At 33.6% G+C, this 15,899-nt stretch overlaps 1 protein-coding gene across 7 annotated transcripts in view; it reads left to right on the top strand.

Moving 5' to 3' along the window:
• The window catches only part of si:ch73-103b11.2 (protein outspread), a 109,608-nt gene that overhangs the window by 18,002 nt on the left and 75,707 nt on the right, over nucleotides 1–15,899 (top strand). For all 7 annotated transcript variants that reach the window (XM_056451217.1, XM_056451212.1, XM_056451211.1 and 4 more), the window contains exon 3: nucleotides 3,266–3,331. In XM_056451217.1, coding sequence (XP_056307192.1) covers nucleotides 3,266–3,331 — 66 coding nt within the window. The remainder of the gene's footprint in view (nucleotides 1–3,265; nucleotides 3,332–15,899) is intronic.

Here is a 15,899-nt window from a genome sequence, read left to right as displayed (position 1 = left end):
AGTTGTGTGTGTGTGTGTGTGTGTGTGTGTGTGTGTGTGTGTGTGTGTGTGTGTGTGTGTGTGCGCTTGTTAAGGGACAAACGAGAAAGTGTGTGTGTGTGTGTGTGTGAGGGGGCTGTGGAGTCGCTGACTCACTCTCGGTCTCTCAGGCTGAACTCATGAGAAACAGCAGGACAGGGAGTTTGTGGGATGGGAAACAATTCGACAGCAAACAGGAAATCACAGATTGACACACAAGACGGAAAGTTGATAAAAATAGCCCTAAGTATATAGAAGAATGCATATGTAGGACACCGTGGTCAATCAAACGGACAGATTTAACTCTTATATAATTAATGATAGGGGATGTTACCACTACTGTAAATCAATCAATCATGCACAGTATTAACACCGGCTGAGGATGCATGCTCTGTAATTTATATAAAAATGCATTTGGAAACTTAAAGGGATAGTTCACACAAAAATAAATATTCTGTCATCAGTAGCTATGTTTCCATCCACCTGTTTTTATGTGCAGTTTTGATATGCACATTAAAAAAATAATTGATTGAATCGCCAAGATGCGTGTACATTTTGAAAAACGTATGCGCTTAACTGAGTAGGATAAACTTTTTATTCGATAAGTAAAAATGCGCAGAAACTACAGTATGATGGAAACGTTTTTACCAAACAAATTCCAGTACGCACATTAAAAAAGTCATGTGATTTTTGTTAGAAGAGATCATGTGGTGATAAAATGTGTGTGAATGGACAAACCAGCAGGCTGAGCACATTGTAAAACATCTGAAATGTTGTTTTGGTCATTCTAAAACGCCGTAACCATTTCAGTATTAGTGTTATTATATTATTAATGACCTCCGGAGCTGTCAAGAGCATCTGTGCTCCACGTCTCACGCCTTCAAACGCCACCACGCATTCATTGGGTGCCAGCATTGTCTTCTGAGGTGCAAATGATTTATTAAATCCAGAAAAGATTCACACAGCTTGTTCTACCGCAGAAAGTTCTGTTTTGTATTTGGATATTTGGCACCAGTTAATCAGGAAGTGACGATTTTGTTCTGTTTGACTCATTGGATGGAAGCGCTGCTTTATTCGCACACCTTTTATGCAATATTCCAGTTTTGTGCATACATTTAATTTGGATCTCTACATGGAAACATAGCGATTTATTCATGCTCCACTTGTTCCTAGGGAAGATATTCTGAAGAATGTTGGAAAAAATAGCTATTGACTTCCATAGTAGGAACAAAAATATACTATGGATGTCAGAACTTTCTTCAAAATATCTTATGTGTTTAACATAAGAAAGGAACTCATAAAATAACCACTTGAGTATGAGTAAATGGTGAGCAAATGCTATTTATTTGGGTGAACTTTCCCTTTAAGACTAAGATAAAGGCGACCTATAGGGTAAAGGCAGAGCTAGTGTTTCTTCCCATACTGATAAACTTCTGGTGAAAGATTATTGTGACTTTTTTTTTTTCAATTTTATACGGTTCCTTTTACAGCATCGATGTTGTAATGTAATTAAAATATAATCATTTAAATAGACTTCATTGTTCATTTAGTTGTTCAAGCGTCAATCGAGATGAAAAGCCATTTACACGCACGCGCCTGTCAGGATCAGCAGCCATTGAATATACTGGGGTAAAATTAATGTTCATATTTTAAAGACACAGCATGGAAAAATGTCATTTAATGCAGTGCTTCTTGTACAATCTGAGACCCACTTTATATCGGATATCAATCAGGCAGTGATGATAGTTGATTTTTAAAGAAAACAGACCTTAAACGCAGTGAATTTTGTAATGGCATACAGTTCACTGGAAAATTAAAAGTCCTTCTGCATACTTCTGCATATACCCTATCATGCCCCTTTGTCAAATAAGTCTCTGTCCCTAGAGTGTGTGTGTGAAGTTTCAGCTCAAGATACCACCAGTGCTTCATTTGTAAATGAATTATTCCCGTAAGAAATCCGGGAAATAAAATTTACCGTGACTGACGTCCACCAAACAATTTCATTTTCCCGGAACATGACGTCAGTAAACGGTGGTAGCGCATAAAAAGAGCATCGCATTTCTGAACGGTATTTAATTATTTTGTGCCATATAATGTTATAGGCAAGTCGTGGATAATAAAAATATGTAGCTACAAACATAAATCGTATGAACAATCACTATTCAGTTCACTACACTATTATGTGCCGAGTGAAAAAAATAATTCAATGACTCCCTCAGTCTAATCTTCAAGAAGAGCACGCAGTTACCTCTTCTGTCATGTATTCTGGCTGACTTGAGATCGCTTTGCTTCTTTCTCCAGCTATCCTGATACATTCGCGCAGTTTCATCTTCTCGAGATCTCGTTTAGTCAGGCTCATTATCAGATTTACTCGTAGTTAAAAAAAAAAAATAATGAAAACATGCGTGACTGCCCTGCCTCTGAGCCATTTTGAAAATACAAATATTATTTAGGTAGGCCACTATAGCGTTATTTATTTTCACTGCTCACTGCGCGCGAAACAATCACCAACCACTGAGAGTGATTGTAAACACAAGAAAGCCGATTGGCTGGAAATAGAGAGGGCCAACAGTAAAAACACAAACATTTTCCGGAACAGGATCCGGCTCAAATTAAGCACTGGATACCACACAAGTAATGTTTTCTAGCTCTCTGAATCTAACCCTTTCATCCAAATTGGAGATTTTTGGTGACTGTCGCTTTAAATTCAAATGAGATTGTGCTCCTTTCAAAAGAGGGTGGAGCTTCAAATGTGTTTGTGTCAGCATAGTGGCAGATTCAAAAGAGGACTAATGTTATTTGTGTGTAAATGTGAAAATAAGTGTCTCAGAATGGGTCTGTGGAAACTAAAGTGTTCATGTGCTTCATCTAAAACTCCACATTTATAAGCCTCCCAGTCGATGACATGATCTTCAGCGGCTCAAAACTCTAGTGGACAGACGGCTGCTTTTCACTCAGGGCTGTTTATGCTAATGAGGGAGAGACGGTCACTAGTGGGCGGGGCTTCCCCTTCTGATGGCACTTACAAAGGGAGAATGTCAATCAAAGTGTTTCTGCAGACTTTTTCTATCTAGTGTGATCTTAAACTTTAACTATTTTTTTCTAGCTATATTCACATACTGCTGCCACACAACTGTGTTTAAACCCCTTATAAAAGTGAATTTTGCACAATAGCTCGCCTTTAAAATACTTTCTAGATCTTCAACCTCACATTTGACTCATCAAATCTTCATTTGTTCTCCTGCAGAAATGGCAGAGACGTTTTTTCCTTCTGTATGAACATGGACTCCTGCGTTATGCGCTGGATGATATGGTGAGTGTGAATGTCTTTCAGTCTGTGGGCGGCATGATGTTTACAGACCTTCAGGCTTTTTCTGTCTCTTCCTGTGTGCTATGTGTTGTGTGCATGTTCGTATAGTTCCTTGTTTTTAAGTGTAATGCACCTGAATTTAGGAACTGTAACAATAATTAATATATGGACTCATCGCACAACACGTGGACATGACCTCAATCATTTTTGATGATGCAATATATATTGCCCATACATAACCAATTCTAGCAACATTTTAGCTGTTTGTGCAACATCTCTATCTCTATTAGAGGTGTCAGTATGGTAAAAAAAACACTGTAGTATTTACTATAAATTACTATAGTATATTCCTATGTGGGTGCCTAACGACTGAGAATAGATCTGGCAGCAGATATCACAGCCTCTGCTACTTTTTACATTGCACTTTTGTTATTTGTTATTATCAACATTTATTATCATCAACATTTATATTAACATTTATTATTATTTATTTAGGATATGCGTTTTCACATTCTGATTTATATAATGAGTGGCATGAAATGGTCTTAAAATGACAATAATATCGTTTATCACAATATATTTTGGTGCAATATATCGTACAACAAAAAAATAAATATATAGTGAAAGGCCTAGCTGACATGGATATATGCTAAATGGACATCATAGTTTGGTTTTACTTTATAGATTTACTGTAATGTATTGTTCAGGACTCCTTACATTAAGCATTTTCAGTGGATATTACAGATATTATACTCAAGCTTTTTTAATTAACAAAATAAGGGCATGAATCTGCATTAATGTATGGAATGTACAGTGAAAAGGAATTGTGTTTTAAAAAATGATATAAAAAAGTATTTATAAATGCTTATTGTATTGTTAAGCGGTCAAACTTGCACATGAAAAATGAACAATGTGGAAGCTACTTTTATAAATAATATATACCTTTTTATACGATAACATTCTGATGCAATTCTGAGTTCATTTTATTACAATAAAGGAAAATATTTTAAATCACCCAAAATGTATTTACAAATGTGTACAATAAATCTCGTACAGCTCTCTTGATCAAAATGGTTGCTACAAATCAACAGCTTAGATGTATCGGCTCCCAGCATCGTGGGGAAAGCTGTGCAACAAACCGTGTGGATCATGCATGGTTTCCGCTACATTCGTTCTTCCATGGCGCCACGCCAAGATTCATCCCGCCACGGCTACATTACAGCTTCTCATTCAAAACATAAAATTTTTTTAATAGGGAGTGATAATCGCACCAAAACGTATTAAAGGGTAAGTAAATTATAACAGCGCAAACTTTTCTGTAACAGTAGTAGTGCTGTGCGTCTTTTGTTTAACCCTTTAAGGTGACGTGCTGACTGACTGACAGACAGGTGGGTGACGCGTGAGGTCAGCAAACATGACGTATAGCTGTTTCACTTTACTTCAGGACGCATTAATACCGCTCTGTAGGTCTATTGGAGACTTTCATAAATATTCCTAGCAACTCTAATAAATGTTGTAGACATACTTGTTACATAAACGCACTAAATCACACTTCAGCAGCGTTTATTTGAGAGCGCACAAGAAGACCTGCCAGATGTTGCTGACTGTTTCCAGTCCAAAAGCTGTCGAAAAAATTTTCTTGCAAAAATAAATTCAAAACCGCCCAATTAATGGGCGGGAAAACGGGCCAATCAGGCAACACTGTCTGCGCTTGAGCAGCGCGTATTTGAGGGCGCTCAAGAAGTTTTGTGCACGAGCAGAGGAAATTGGCGCGCAAGCAAAGAGATTCGCATGCTGTAGGCTATTACATAAATGCAATCTCGACTCGTAATACTGCGCTCACGTCATTTGTCATTGAAATAACTCCACAGGTAGTTAGTAGATCTGTGTAAAATAGGCCTGCCGTCACAGCTGGAAAAAATCCTAGAAGAAACACTGGATCATGGAAACAAACACATACGACCCATACGATCTCACAGCTTGGTGGGTCTGTCATCTGAAAGCACGTGCAGTCATAAATAATTAAGAAGCAGGGTCTTCTCACAGGATAAGAGAACTCGGCTATAAATAATAATGAGAAACCGACACGTCATCTCTGGACAGGCAGATCGGTGCTACGTCACCGATTTTGATCCTGCCCCAATAATGATTTTAAACCCGGAAGATGAAATTAGCTGACCAAAGCTCGAAATGATCCAGTTTTCCCCACAATTAAAGCTGACAGGCGCTAATGTTTTCATAACTGATGCTCAACACAAACAAATCAGTAAAAAAAAAACAATCAAGGGTTTCTTGAACCTTTAATGATCAGACGGTCTATACCAGATGTCGAATTGGACACTCTAGGTTGACACATTTATATTTATTGAATAATGAAGAATCACCTAAATGTAATTACTGCCAGACTGCTCTTACCATCAAACATATTTTGTTGAAATGTAGAAGTTTAAATTCCATTAGGCACAATTTTTATAAGGAGAGCACTTTGATAGACATTTTTAATAAGGTACCTCCAGGAAGAGTTTTAAATTATTTATCAAAAATTGAGCTGAAAAATCATATTTAACGTTGAATAAATGTTGTGTAAATTTCATCTACACTGAAAAAAAAAATTCAAAGGTGATTCCTTGGATTTACTCAATTTTTTTACGTTATGTGGTTGTAAACTATTTATTTGGGCTGAATTTAAACAAACAAATTAAGTTGAACATTATTAAATTTAATTAGTTTGTTTAAATTCAACACAAATAAATAGTTTGCAACAGTTTTGCATGCAACACTTTTTTCAGTGTATTTATATTTTTTATATATTTTTTTAGTGTAATACACATTAGTTTTATTATGTAATATTTTATATATAACCATTTTGCCACGAAATAGCCATAAGTTGCTGATGTGGCAATAAATAAATAATAAATAAATTCTTGAAAAAAATTATAAAGAGCTTTTCATCCCACACAATTCTGTTTTTCTTACAGATTAGTTAAAAAAACATTTATTTGCACATTAAAAATTAACCTGATTTGCACAAAATATGTTATGAGAGTTGTGGGAAAATCACTTTAAATGTATAAAGATTATTAATTTAAAAATATGAGTTCAATTATAATAAAAAAGATCATGCTGTTTATGTTCTGTGCCTGTAATATTGAAAAACGCTGTGTCTTTTACATTACAGTTTGGCTCCATGTTCTCTTCAACACCTCCGTGCTTCATTCTAAACCGGATGTTTGCATTTTTATAGTGATACTTCAAATTTAGTTTTAATTTACATCACAAATGCTGTTGATACCACCAGAATATTCCTTTTTTTTTTTTTTTTTTTTTCTTTATAATTATTTTTTAGGGGTTTTAACCTTTATTATATAGGACAGTATAGAGTATTGACAGGAAAGCATAGGGAGCAGAGAGAGGGGAAGGATTGACATAGGACCACGAGGCTGGAATCAAACTCGGGTCGCCGTGAGCACCGGAGCGCATGTGTCGATGCACTAACAACTACACCACTGCCGCCGACCAGAATATTCCTTTTTAAATCCGTTGTCCTGCAGTGGATCGTTCTTCATTGAGTCCACATCAGATCAAATGTCTAGATGTTAGTGTATATATCAGATATCATAAAAAAGGCTTTAAATAATTGAAGCCTGTCCTCAGCTGTTGTTTGTGCGCTTGTGTCTCTTCCTCTTTGCATTCACTTCTCTCTTTCATCTCTCGGAGTGGAGGAGGGAAATGAGCGACGGATGGATGAAGCACAAATCATAGAGGATAAAAAGCTGTTTGGGTTGATTTGCATGCGTGCGTGTTTGTGATTGTTATTAAGCACCACTTCAGCCCACATGTGATCCTGAGTTCTTTTGTGTGTGTGCGCATGTGCGTTTAGGTTAGATACACATTTCTGTGAGATCTTGTGCGTCTGTCTGGGAGGCGAGAACATAAAGTCCGTCATTGCTGAGGTCTGACCCGGTCTGTATGTATGTATGCGTGTGTGTAAATGTGTGTGTGGGTGGGTGCTACATCCGTAAAGCTACCCACAATCCATCTGTGCCCACTTCCCTCCTACATTCAGACATCCAGGAACCAAGAGCGATGTACAGATCACTGGGATGTCTCGTTCTGAAGAACCGCTCGCAGCAAAGACAATTAAGAGCAGTATTTGATAACAATGGGGGAATGGTGTTCTTCTAGATATGGAGATAATAGTGATGTAACTTTACACTGAAATCATTATTCTATATGATGTTTTTAACAAAATGAGTTGAGGCGCATCAATAAGTACAACAAGAATTTCATTCATTCTTAAATGCTGCACTTTTCCTATTGTAAAATAAAAGAATAGCTGGTCAAATATCAAGACGAAATGGCGACTTTCAAAACAAACAACAAAACCAATAAAAAGTGAATAAATCAAATAAAATTAATCTTTAATCTTTAAATTAACAGAACTATCTTTTTTTTTGTCTTAGCTTGTTTTTTTCCCTAGGAAAACACTTTTGCTCCCCTATAATATAATATAACATAATATAATATAATATAATATAATATAATATAATATAATATAATATAATATAATATAATATAATATAATATAATATAATATAAAATAATATAATATAATATAATATAAAATAATATAATATAATATAATATAATATAATATAATATAATATAATATAATATAATATAATATAATATAATATAATATAATATAATATAAAATAATATAATATAATATAAAATAATATAATATAATATAATATAATATAATATAATATAAAATAATATAATATAAAATAGTATAATATAATATAATATAATATAATATAAAATAATATAATATAAAATAGTATAATATAATATAATATAATATAGTATAATATAGTATAATATAATATAATATAAGATAATATAATATAAAATAATATAATATAATATAATATAATATAATATAGTATAATATAATATAATATAATATAATATAGTATAGTATAATATAATATAATATAATATAGTATAGTATAATATAATATAATATAGTATAATATAGTATAGTATAGTATAATATAGTATTATATAATATAGTATAATATAACATAATATAGGATAATATAATATAGTATAATATAATATAATACAATATAATATAGTGTAATGTAATATAATAAAGTATAATGTAATATAATATAATATAATATAATATAATATAATATAATATAGTATAGTATAATATAATATAATATAATATAATGTAATATAATATAATATTATATAGTATAAAATAATAATATAGTATAATATAATATAAATAATATAATATAATATAAAATAGTATAGTATAGTATAATATAATATAGTATAATATAAAATAATATGAAATATTATAATATAAAAAATATATAATATTATATAATATAATATAATATAATATAATATAATATAATATAATATAAAATAATATGTATGCAAGTCTAAATTTTTCACCCTCTGATTTTTTTTTTTTTTTATATATATATTTACCAAATGATGCTTTACAGATCAAGGTAATTTCCATAGTATTTGCAATAATATTATTTCTTTTTTGGGAAAGTTTGTTAGTTTGGCTAGTTATTATTAGTTTGGCTGATTAAATGCAGTTAAAAAACAAAAATTTAATAAAATGTTAGGTCAATATTTTTTGTTCCAATAAGATATACATTTTTTTCGATGGTCAATAGAACAAACCACTGTTGTCCAATAGCTTTCCTAATTATCCTGACCTGTCTAGTTTACATACTAACCTATTTATAGTCTTTAAATTGCACTTTAAGCTGAACACTACTATCTTGTAAAATAATATGCGCTGTCACCATGAAAAAGTCAAAATAAAAGGGTTATTTTTTTGGTTATATAGTGGTTATTAAATAGAACCTAGTTATTAAAACAATTATGATTAAAAATGTGTAGGAAAAAAATCTTCAATCCTTTAAGCAACACTTGGGAAATATTTTTAAAAGAATAAAAATTTCACAGACTAATAATTTTGACTTGAAGTGTAACTATTAATTGATTAAATTCGCAGAAAAGTTACAATGGATCTTTTTCACAATGATGTGTTTAACGGCCATCAGCATCTTACACTATTAAAAATGTAGATTATTTTTAACATAATAACATTTATATGTATATATGTATGTAGTATATTGTCTTTGCTTCAAATTAAAAAGCGAATTACCAATTGTGTGAGCTGTTTCTAATGCAGCGTCTATTGGACAGGACGGTAAATTTGATGTTATTCTCTGCCGTCATCAGTCTCACACTATTTGTTTCCTTTTTCTAAAAGTCTTTATAACATCATCATGGAGATTTTCTTTTATTGTTTGAGCAAATAAGATTGTCAAAAAATTATTTGTTGGATTCTCCCATTCACTGCGCTTTAAGGTTTCCCAACTATGCTGACTTCCACTACTGAGAAACCCGGAAATGAGGGTCTATATTGTTATCAGGATGAGATGACTTTTATTGTGACATTAGTTTTTTGTCCTCATATCACAATATATATCACAGATGAATAAAATATAGCAATTTTTTTCCCACTATCGTGCAGCCCTGGATATATAATGACAAGAATCAAACCTTCAGTCTTGCTGATTTTTGAAAGGAATAGACTGAAACTGAAAATCTTATCTTGAATATCTCGCTTGACAACCGTTGGCTTGGAAAATATTAGCTTATGCTATTAATAACTCCATTCGTGTTCTACAGAAAGATGATGTAGATATGTAAAGGACGTCAGATTTTTCATTAGTAGTTAAACTATAATTAACGTCATGCATGCAGTCAGAGTTGGTCATTTGTTTTGACAGACTGAGCCATTCATTTGTTAGAGTTTCGGAGCGATTCATCAAAATATTTGTCCTTTATTTATTTATTTATTTATTTATTATTATTTTTTTTTAGGAGACATTTGTTTGTGTATAAGACTGTTGTTCAACAAAGTAATATGTTAATAACTCCAGTGTTGACACTGTCGAGTAACATTTCCTCTCCCTTATGTTGTCCCTTTTTGAGTTTCGTTTTCTGTTAACCACAAAATGAGATATTTTAAATACTGGTAAAAACCTTTATCATCCACAGTCGTAAAAAGAAATGCATTACCTTACAAAAGTCTTGTTGACTATCCAAGTTTTAGGAACAACAAATAATATCTTGACTTCTAGTTGATTATTTATTATCAGAAGTGCCTTATATGACAGGCAAAGGCCTCTAGATTACGCTTATTTGACCAAAATAAAATATGATCATGCCTTGATTCTTAATGATTTCATTAGGACAGTAAGGTCTGACTATGCTTAGACAAAAGTTTTGTGACTGAACCTTCAATAATGTCCAGTATAGAATATGTGGTCATGCTGCAGTGGAAACAGAATGAATATTGTGTCTGACTCCATCATGAGCTTGGAGGACTGCATCCATACATCTCTGCAATGACTCAAATCACTGATTAATAAAGTCATCTGGAATGGCAAAGAAAGCCTTCTTGCAGGACTCCCAGAGTTCATCAAGAGTCTTTGTGTTCATCTTCAACGCCTCCTCCTTCATCTTACCCCAGACATGCTCAATAATGTTCAATTCTGGTGACTGGGCTTTCCAATCCTGGAGCACCTTGATCTTCTTTGCTTTCAGTGTCTTTGTGGAGGCTGACGTATGAGAAGGAGCGCTATCCTGCTGAAGAATTCTCCCTCTCCTGTGGTTTGTAATGTAATGGGCAGCACAAATGTCTTGATACCTCAGGCTGTTGTTGTTTCCAATCCACTCTGCAGATCTCTCGCACGCCCCCATACTGAATGTAACCCCAAACCATGATTTTTCCTTCACCAAACTTAACTGATCACTGTGAAAATCTTGAGTCCATACTGGTTCCTGTAGGTCTTCTGCAGTATTTGTGATGATTGGGATGCAGATCAACAGAGGATTCATTGCAAAATCCACCTTCTGCCACTTTTCCAAATGATCAACTAGAAGTCATGTTATTATTTGATGCTCTTATAACTGGAATTGTCGACAAGCCTTTTGTCAGGTAGTGTACTGTAGAGTATTTATTTTTTATAATATCTTTTGTGTTCAACAGAAGAAAGAAACTTAAACAGGTTTGGAGGATGAGTAAATGTTTTTATTTTTAATGCAAATTTTATTTCATTTTATGCAAATGAGAAAATATTGCCATGGCAACCCACTGAAATAGGCTTGATCTGAAGCACTAATATTTTTACATTTGGACTAAACGTATAAATTACTAAAAGTTGTATTAAAGCAGTTTTAATAGAACAAAAACTAATTAGAATTGCACAAACTACAGAGACTGAAACAAATCTGATCTATAAATAAAAGGTTATTCAGTTGTTTATGAAAACTAGTATGTAAATGCTTAAATGTCATTGATAATTTATTTAAATGTCATAAATTTCAGTTCAGACTAACAGCTTGAGTATTTTTAGCTCATAGCAAACACTGCTGTTGTTCTCTCACACACACATTAGTACAGCTATCTTTATGAGGACTTCTGATAGACATAATGACTTTTAAACTAAATTCTCTGATTACAAACATGCTATTTTGTATAACTAGTGCTTCTTGTGTGTATTACCTCTTCTTGTTGAATCCTTGCATCGCTCAATTGTAAGTCACTTTTGACAAAAGCATCTGCTAAATGACTAAATGTAATGTAAATGTAATGCTGCATGTATATATTTTTACCTTACCCCAAAAAACTCTCACAGTAAACAATCTGCATTTTGATATTTCCAAAATACTTCATTCTGTGTGATTTTAGTCATTCTCCCCATGGAGACCCAGAAAAAAGTTCCCACAAGGTCTAAATTTACAGGCATTACTATACTTATGGGGACATTTGGTCCCCACAACGTGAGGAATACTAATCACTCAACCAATAGGAAGTGCTTTGTAATGCAGATGATTTTGACGTGTGTGTGTGTGTGTGTGTGTGTGTGTGTGTGTGTGTGTGTGTGTGAGAGTGAGTCTGTGTGTGTGTTGTCATTAACAGGGTTTCATTGTGTTGTCTGGTCAGAAACAGGTGCTGAAGTGCTGAACGGTCTGGTGTTGACTGGACACTCTCAGCGAGTGTGTGTGTGTGTGTGTGTGAAGAACATTAGAGCACATTCTGAGACTCGTGCTGTATTTATAGCTGCTCTCCAACAGGTTTCCATAACGACCACTCAAACCCTACAATCTTAACAAACACCCCAAAATCAACACCGAAGTAGAGATCAGAGTTTGCTTATTTAGGAGTATTAAAGAACAGTTCTGTCATAATTATATGCATAGCGTACTTCGTCTGAACACAAAAAGATATTTCATATTGTTTTGATCCATACAGTGTTGTTTTTATAGCCAAGTTGAGCTTTATTGTCTGTTCCCTACATGTGTGGACATAATGCTGAATGAAATGTTGTGTCTCGAGGGACCAAGGTACTACATACGTAAAAATAATCATAAATATGAGCAGCACTGGACGCAAGAGCTATATTAAACCTATACATAACTAACATACTACTAACTATACGTACACAATAAATAGTTAACTATACACATAGCCTAAGACAGTCTATACAAGTACTTTACGTAGAACAGAAACAATATTGTGCCATATTTTGTGCAAAAGAGGTATTTAAGGTTGAAAACGTAAGTAGTGCGACATGATTCACAACATACATTCACAAGTAAACATGCTTTTCCTTATGCCGAGTTCAGACTGCATGATTTTTAGCCCCGAATTTGACTCGCTAACAGGCTTTGAGAAATCGCAGACAAATGCCTGAAATCACAGGTAAATCGATGCTCGTTCATGTGAGTAACAATCACACATGGGAACTATCAAAGATGCCATCTGAGAGAGTCGCCGACACCTGTCTGATATTTGGCATGCTAAATATCTGGAGCTGTCGACGATTAATCATGGCGTGTGAATTTTGTTCTGATTGAAAATAACATCAGCGATTTCCTTCAGCCAATGAGAGGGCAGCATCCACTAGTATGGGTATCTGCAGGCCAGCCGGAGGATGGGGAGAAGTTGAATGAGCTTCTTTTCGGTCTATTTGTACCAAAGAAATGGAGGAAAAACTTGTAAATTTGGCAGGAGCACCCGTATGTGTTTGACGTGTCATCTGAGCAATACAAGCTAAGAATTTTTTCTACTGGCCCAATTGGGCCAGTGGTTCAGAGTTTTACTTGCCCTGCCAAAATTTTCACCAGTCCCACCAACAAAAAAGAAGTTAATAGCTATTTCTTAGCCACATGTTTTAAATAATGTGGCAAAAGCCAAACATAATTGTATACATACACTTTTTATTCAGCATATTTTTTCCTTAAATATAACTGACGGTTAAAATAAATTACAATTGAGATGGAAGTAAACTTGAAAAAACAATAATTAAAAAAAAAAAAAAAGATAAATATATATATATATATATATATATATATATTTTTTTTTTTATTATTTATTTACTTTTAACTTTCATCACAATTGTAATTATTTAAATATATATTAATAAGCATTTTTTGACACCCACTTTTTAATTTTGACACTCACAGACCAAAAATAAATCAGAGAGGTAAGATTTTCTCATACATGGCCTCATTTCAGTTGTCATGATTTGTGAAATTCAATTTATTAAATTTATTAATCTATTAAAAATATTGTTGGCTAGATGTATGCATTATAGGCTTATATTATTGAGAGAATTAACAGATGAACCGAGACTGCAGTCAGACCATGAGCAGATCAATGTTGATCTTTCTTTCGAGGTGTCAGTGCAGAAATGAACAAAACAACAGGCAAAATATAAAATATACAAAATATTACAAGATTAAAATATGAAAACGTTATCAGATGGTAATTTAAATTTCAGATAAACAGCTCTCGTTAATATTCTAGCATGCTTTCAGTTTCGTATTCGGCATGAAGCGCACATTTATCTGTAGGAATGACATCCAGCCCCACTCATAATTCTCCCTTCATATAGCCGTATATATGGCTATTACCAATGTGATATAGCCTGGTTTGTTAGTTCGTTGGATTGTTTTGCTTTCTCACTACAATCGATCCGTTCCAGAGTTTGTTTCAGTCGAGCCGAGACCATCTCATTCAGGCGATCTTGGACCGATTGATTTGGTGCGGATCTGAGCCTGTTTGCGGGATTCACAGATGCCAAACGAACCGCGCTAACTGGACAAAGGAGACCGGTTCCGAAACGAATGTCTAGGTATGAAACATCAGCAGCCAAATAAACTTTAGCGACAAGGCGGCACTGGCCCGATCGGGCCAGTAACCATTCTGTCTACTGTCTCGAGTGTCTCACACCCTGGCCTCGGGCCATCGGGCAGTCCTTATTGTTGACCCCTGCACTTCTCACATGTGTTTGGTTGCGAGATGTAGTTTACGGACCGAGACAAAGTTGTCGTCGATTCATCCTATTGTAAAGTCATTCAGTGTGAAACCCCCTGTCGCCGATCCATCCTGCAGTGTAAACACAACACTGAGAGAATGCTGCCCCCGATAGTCGTGCAGTGTGAAAACATCTGTGACGCCAAATGGTGCAGTGTCAACTTGGCATTATGGAGTCCTTGTAAGAGTTGAAGTATTAAAAAAAATGTCCGGTGCACATAGAGAGAGGAGAGTGTTTCTGCAGGTGGTTTGTCAAGGCCACTCACCTTTGTGAGGCACACTCAGAAGTGACCATATAATCTCACATTTCTGTTTATAACTAGCAAATGCAAGTTAGTATCATGCATACTACTGATAAACTCAAAATTGCTGATAAAAAGTAAACATTTATTAAATAAATCTGTTTATTTGTTGGTGGAAATGATCTTTGATTAGTTTTTGACTTTTAAAATTAATGGTCAAATTATACCTTTCAGGGTTTTAATCCATTTTTTTTTTTTAGATAAAACTTCATTAATATTATATTTAAGGTTTTATTAAAATTAAGGCAGTAAATGCAATCAGTAACTAACAATGAGCAATACATTTGCATTATTTTATTTATTTTGATTAATTTTGGGTTAACAAATTACTGTATATTTTGGTTCTTACAGTGAAATTACATTTTTGTTATTATTATTATTTATGTTTATTTTTTTTAAATAATAATGTAAAAAGTAAATTAACACATTCTTTTATTTCACTAAAAGAAATAAAACTTCTTCAGATGAAAAATATAATAACAAATATTGTGAAAGTTTAAACTATTATATAATCATTCCAGTGAAGTTTCAAGACTTCATGCTTTATGTATCATGCACATTTTGATATTTAGTATGAGATAAAACTAAGAAAAAGCTTTAGATATATTCATTAAATTGTGAATCATTTCATGATTCAATCAGCATGTTACATAATTAGATTGCATTTCTGAAATCAATAGACTGCACCGCTTTCCTTCTCTCCATCCTCATGAACGATATTTCACCTTCCTCTTCCTCTGCTGTCCGCCTCCGCTGGCCAAGAGAGAGAGACTGAGAGATAGAGTTGTGTAGGAGGAAAGAGCGGGATGAGAGCGAGATTACACCACAAGCC

The sequence above is a fragment of the Danio aesculapii genome, chromosome 24 (genome assembly GCF_903798145.1).
Source record: "Danio aesculapii chromosome 24, fDanAes4.1, whole genome shotgun sequence".
Classification (NCBI taxonomy): Eukaryota; Metazoa; Chordata; class Actinopteri; order Cypriniformes; family Danionidae; genus Danio; species Danio aesculapii.
The sequence above is the reverse complement of the archived record's forward strand: the minus strand, read 5'-3'. Positions and strand labels throughout refer to the sequence as shown.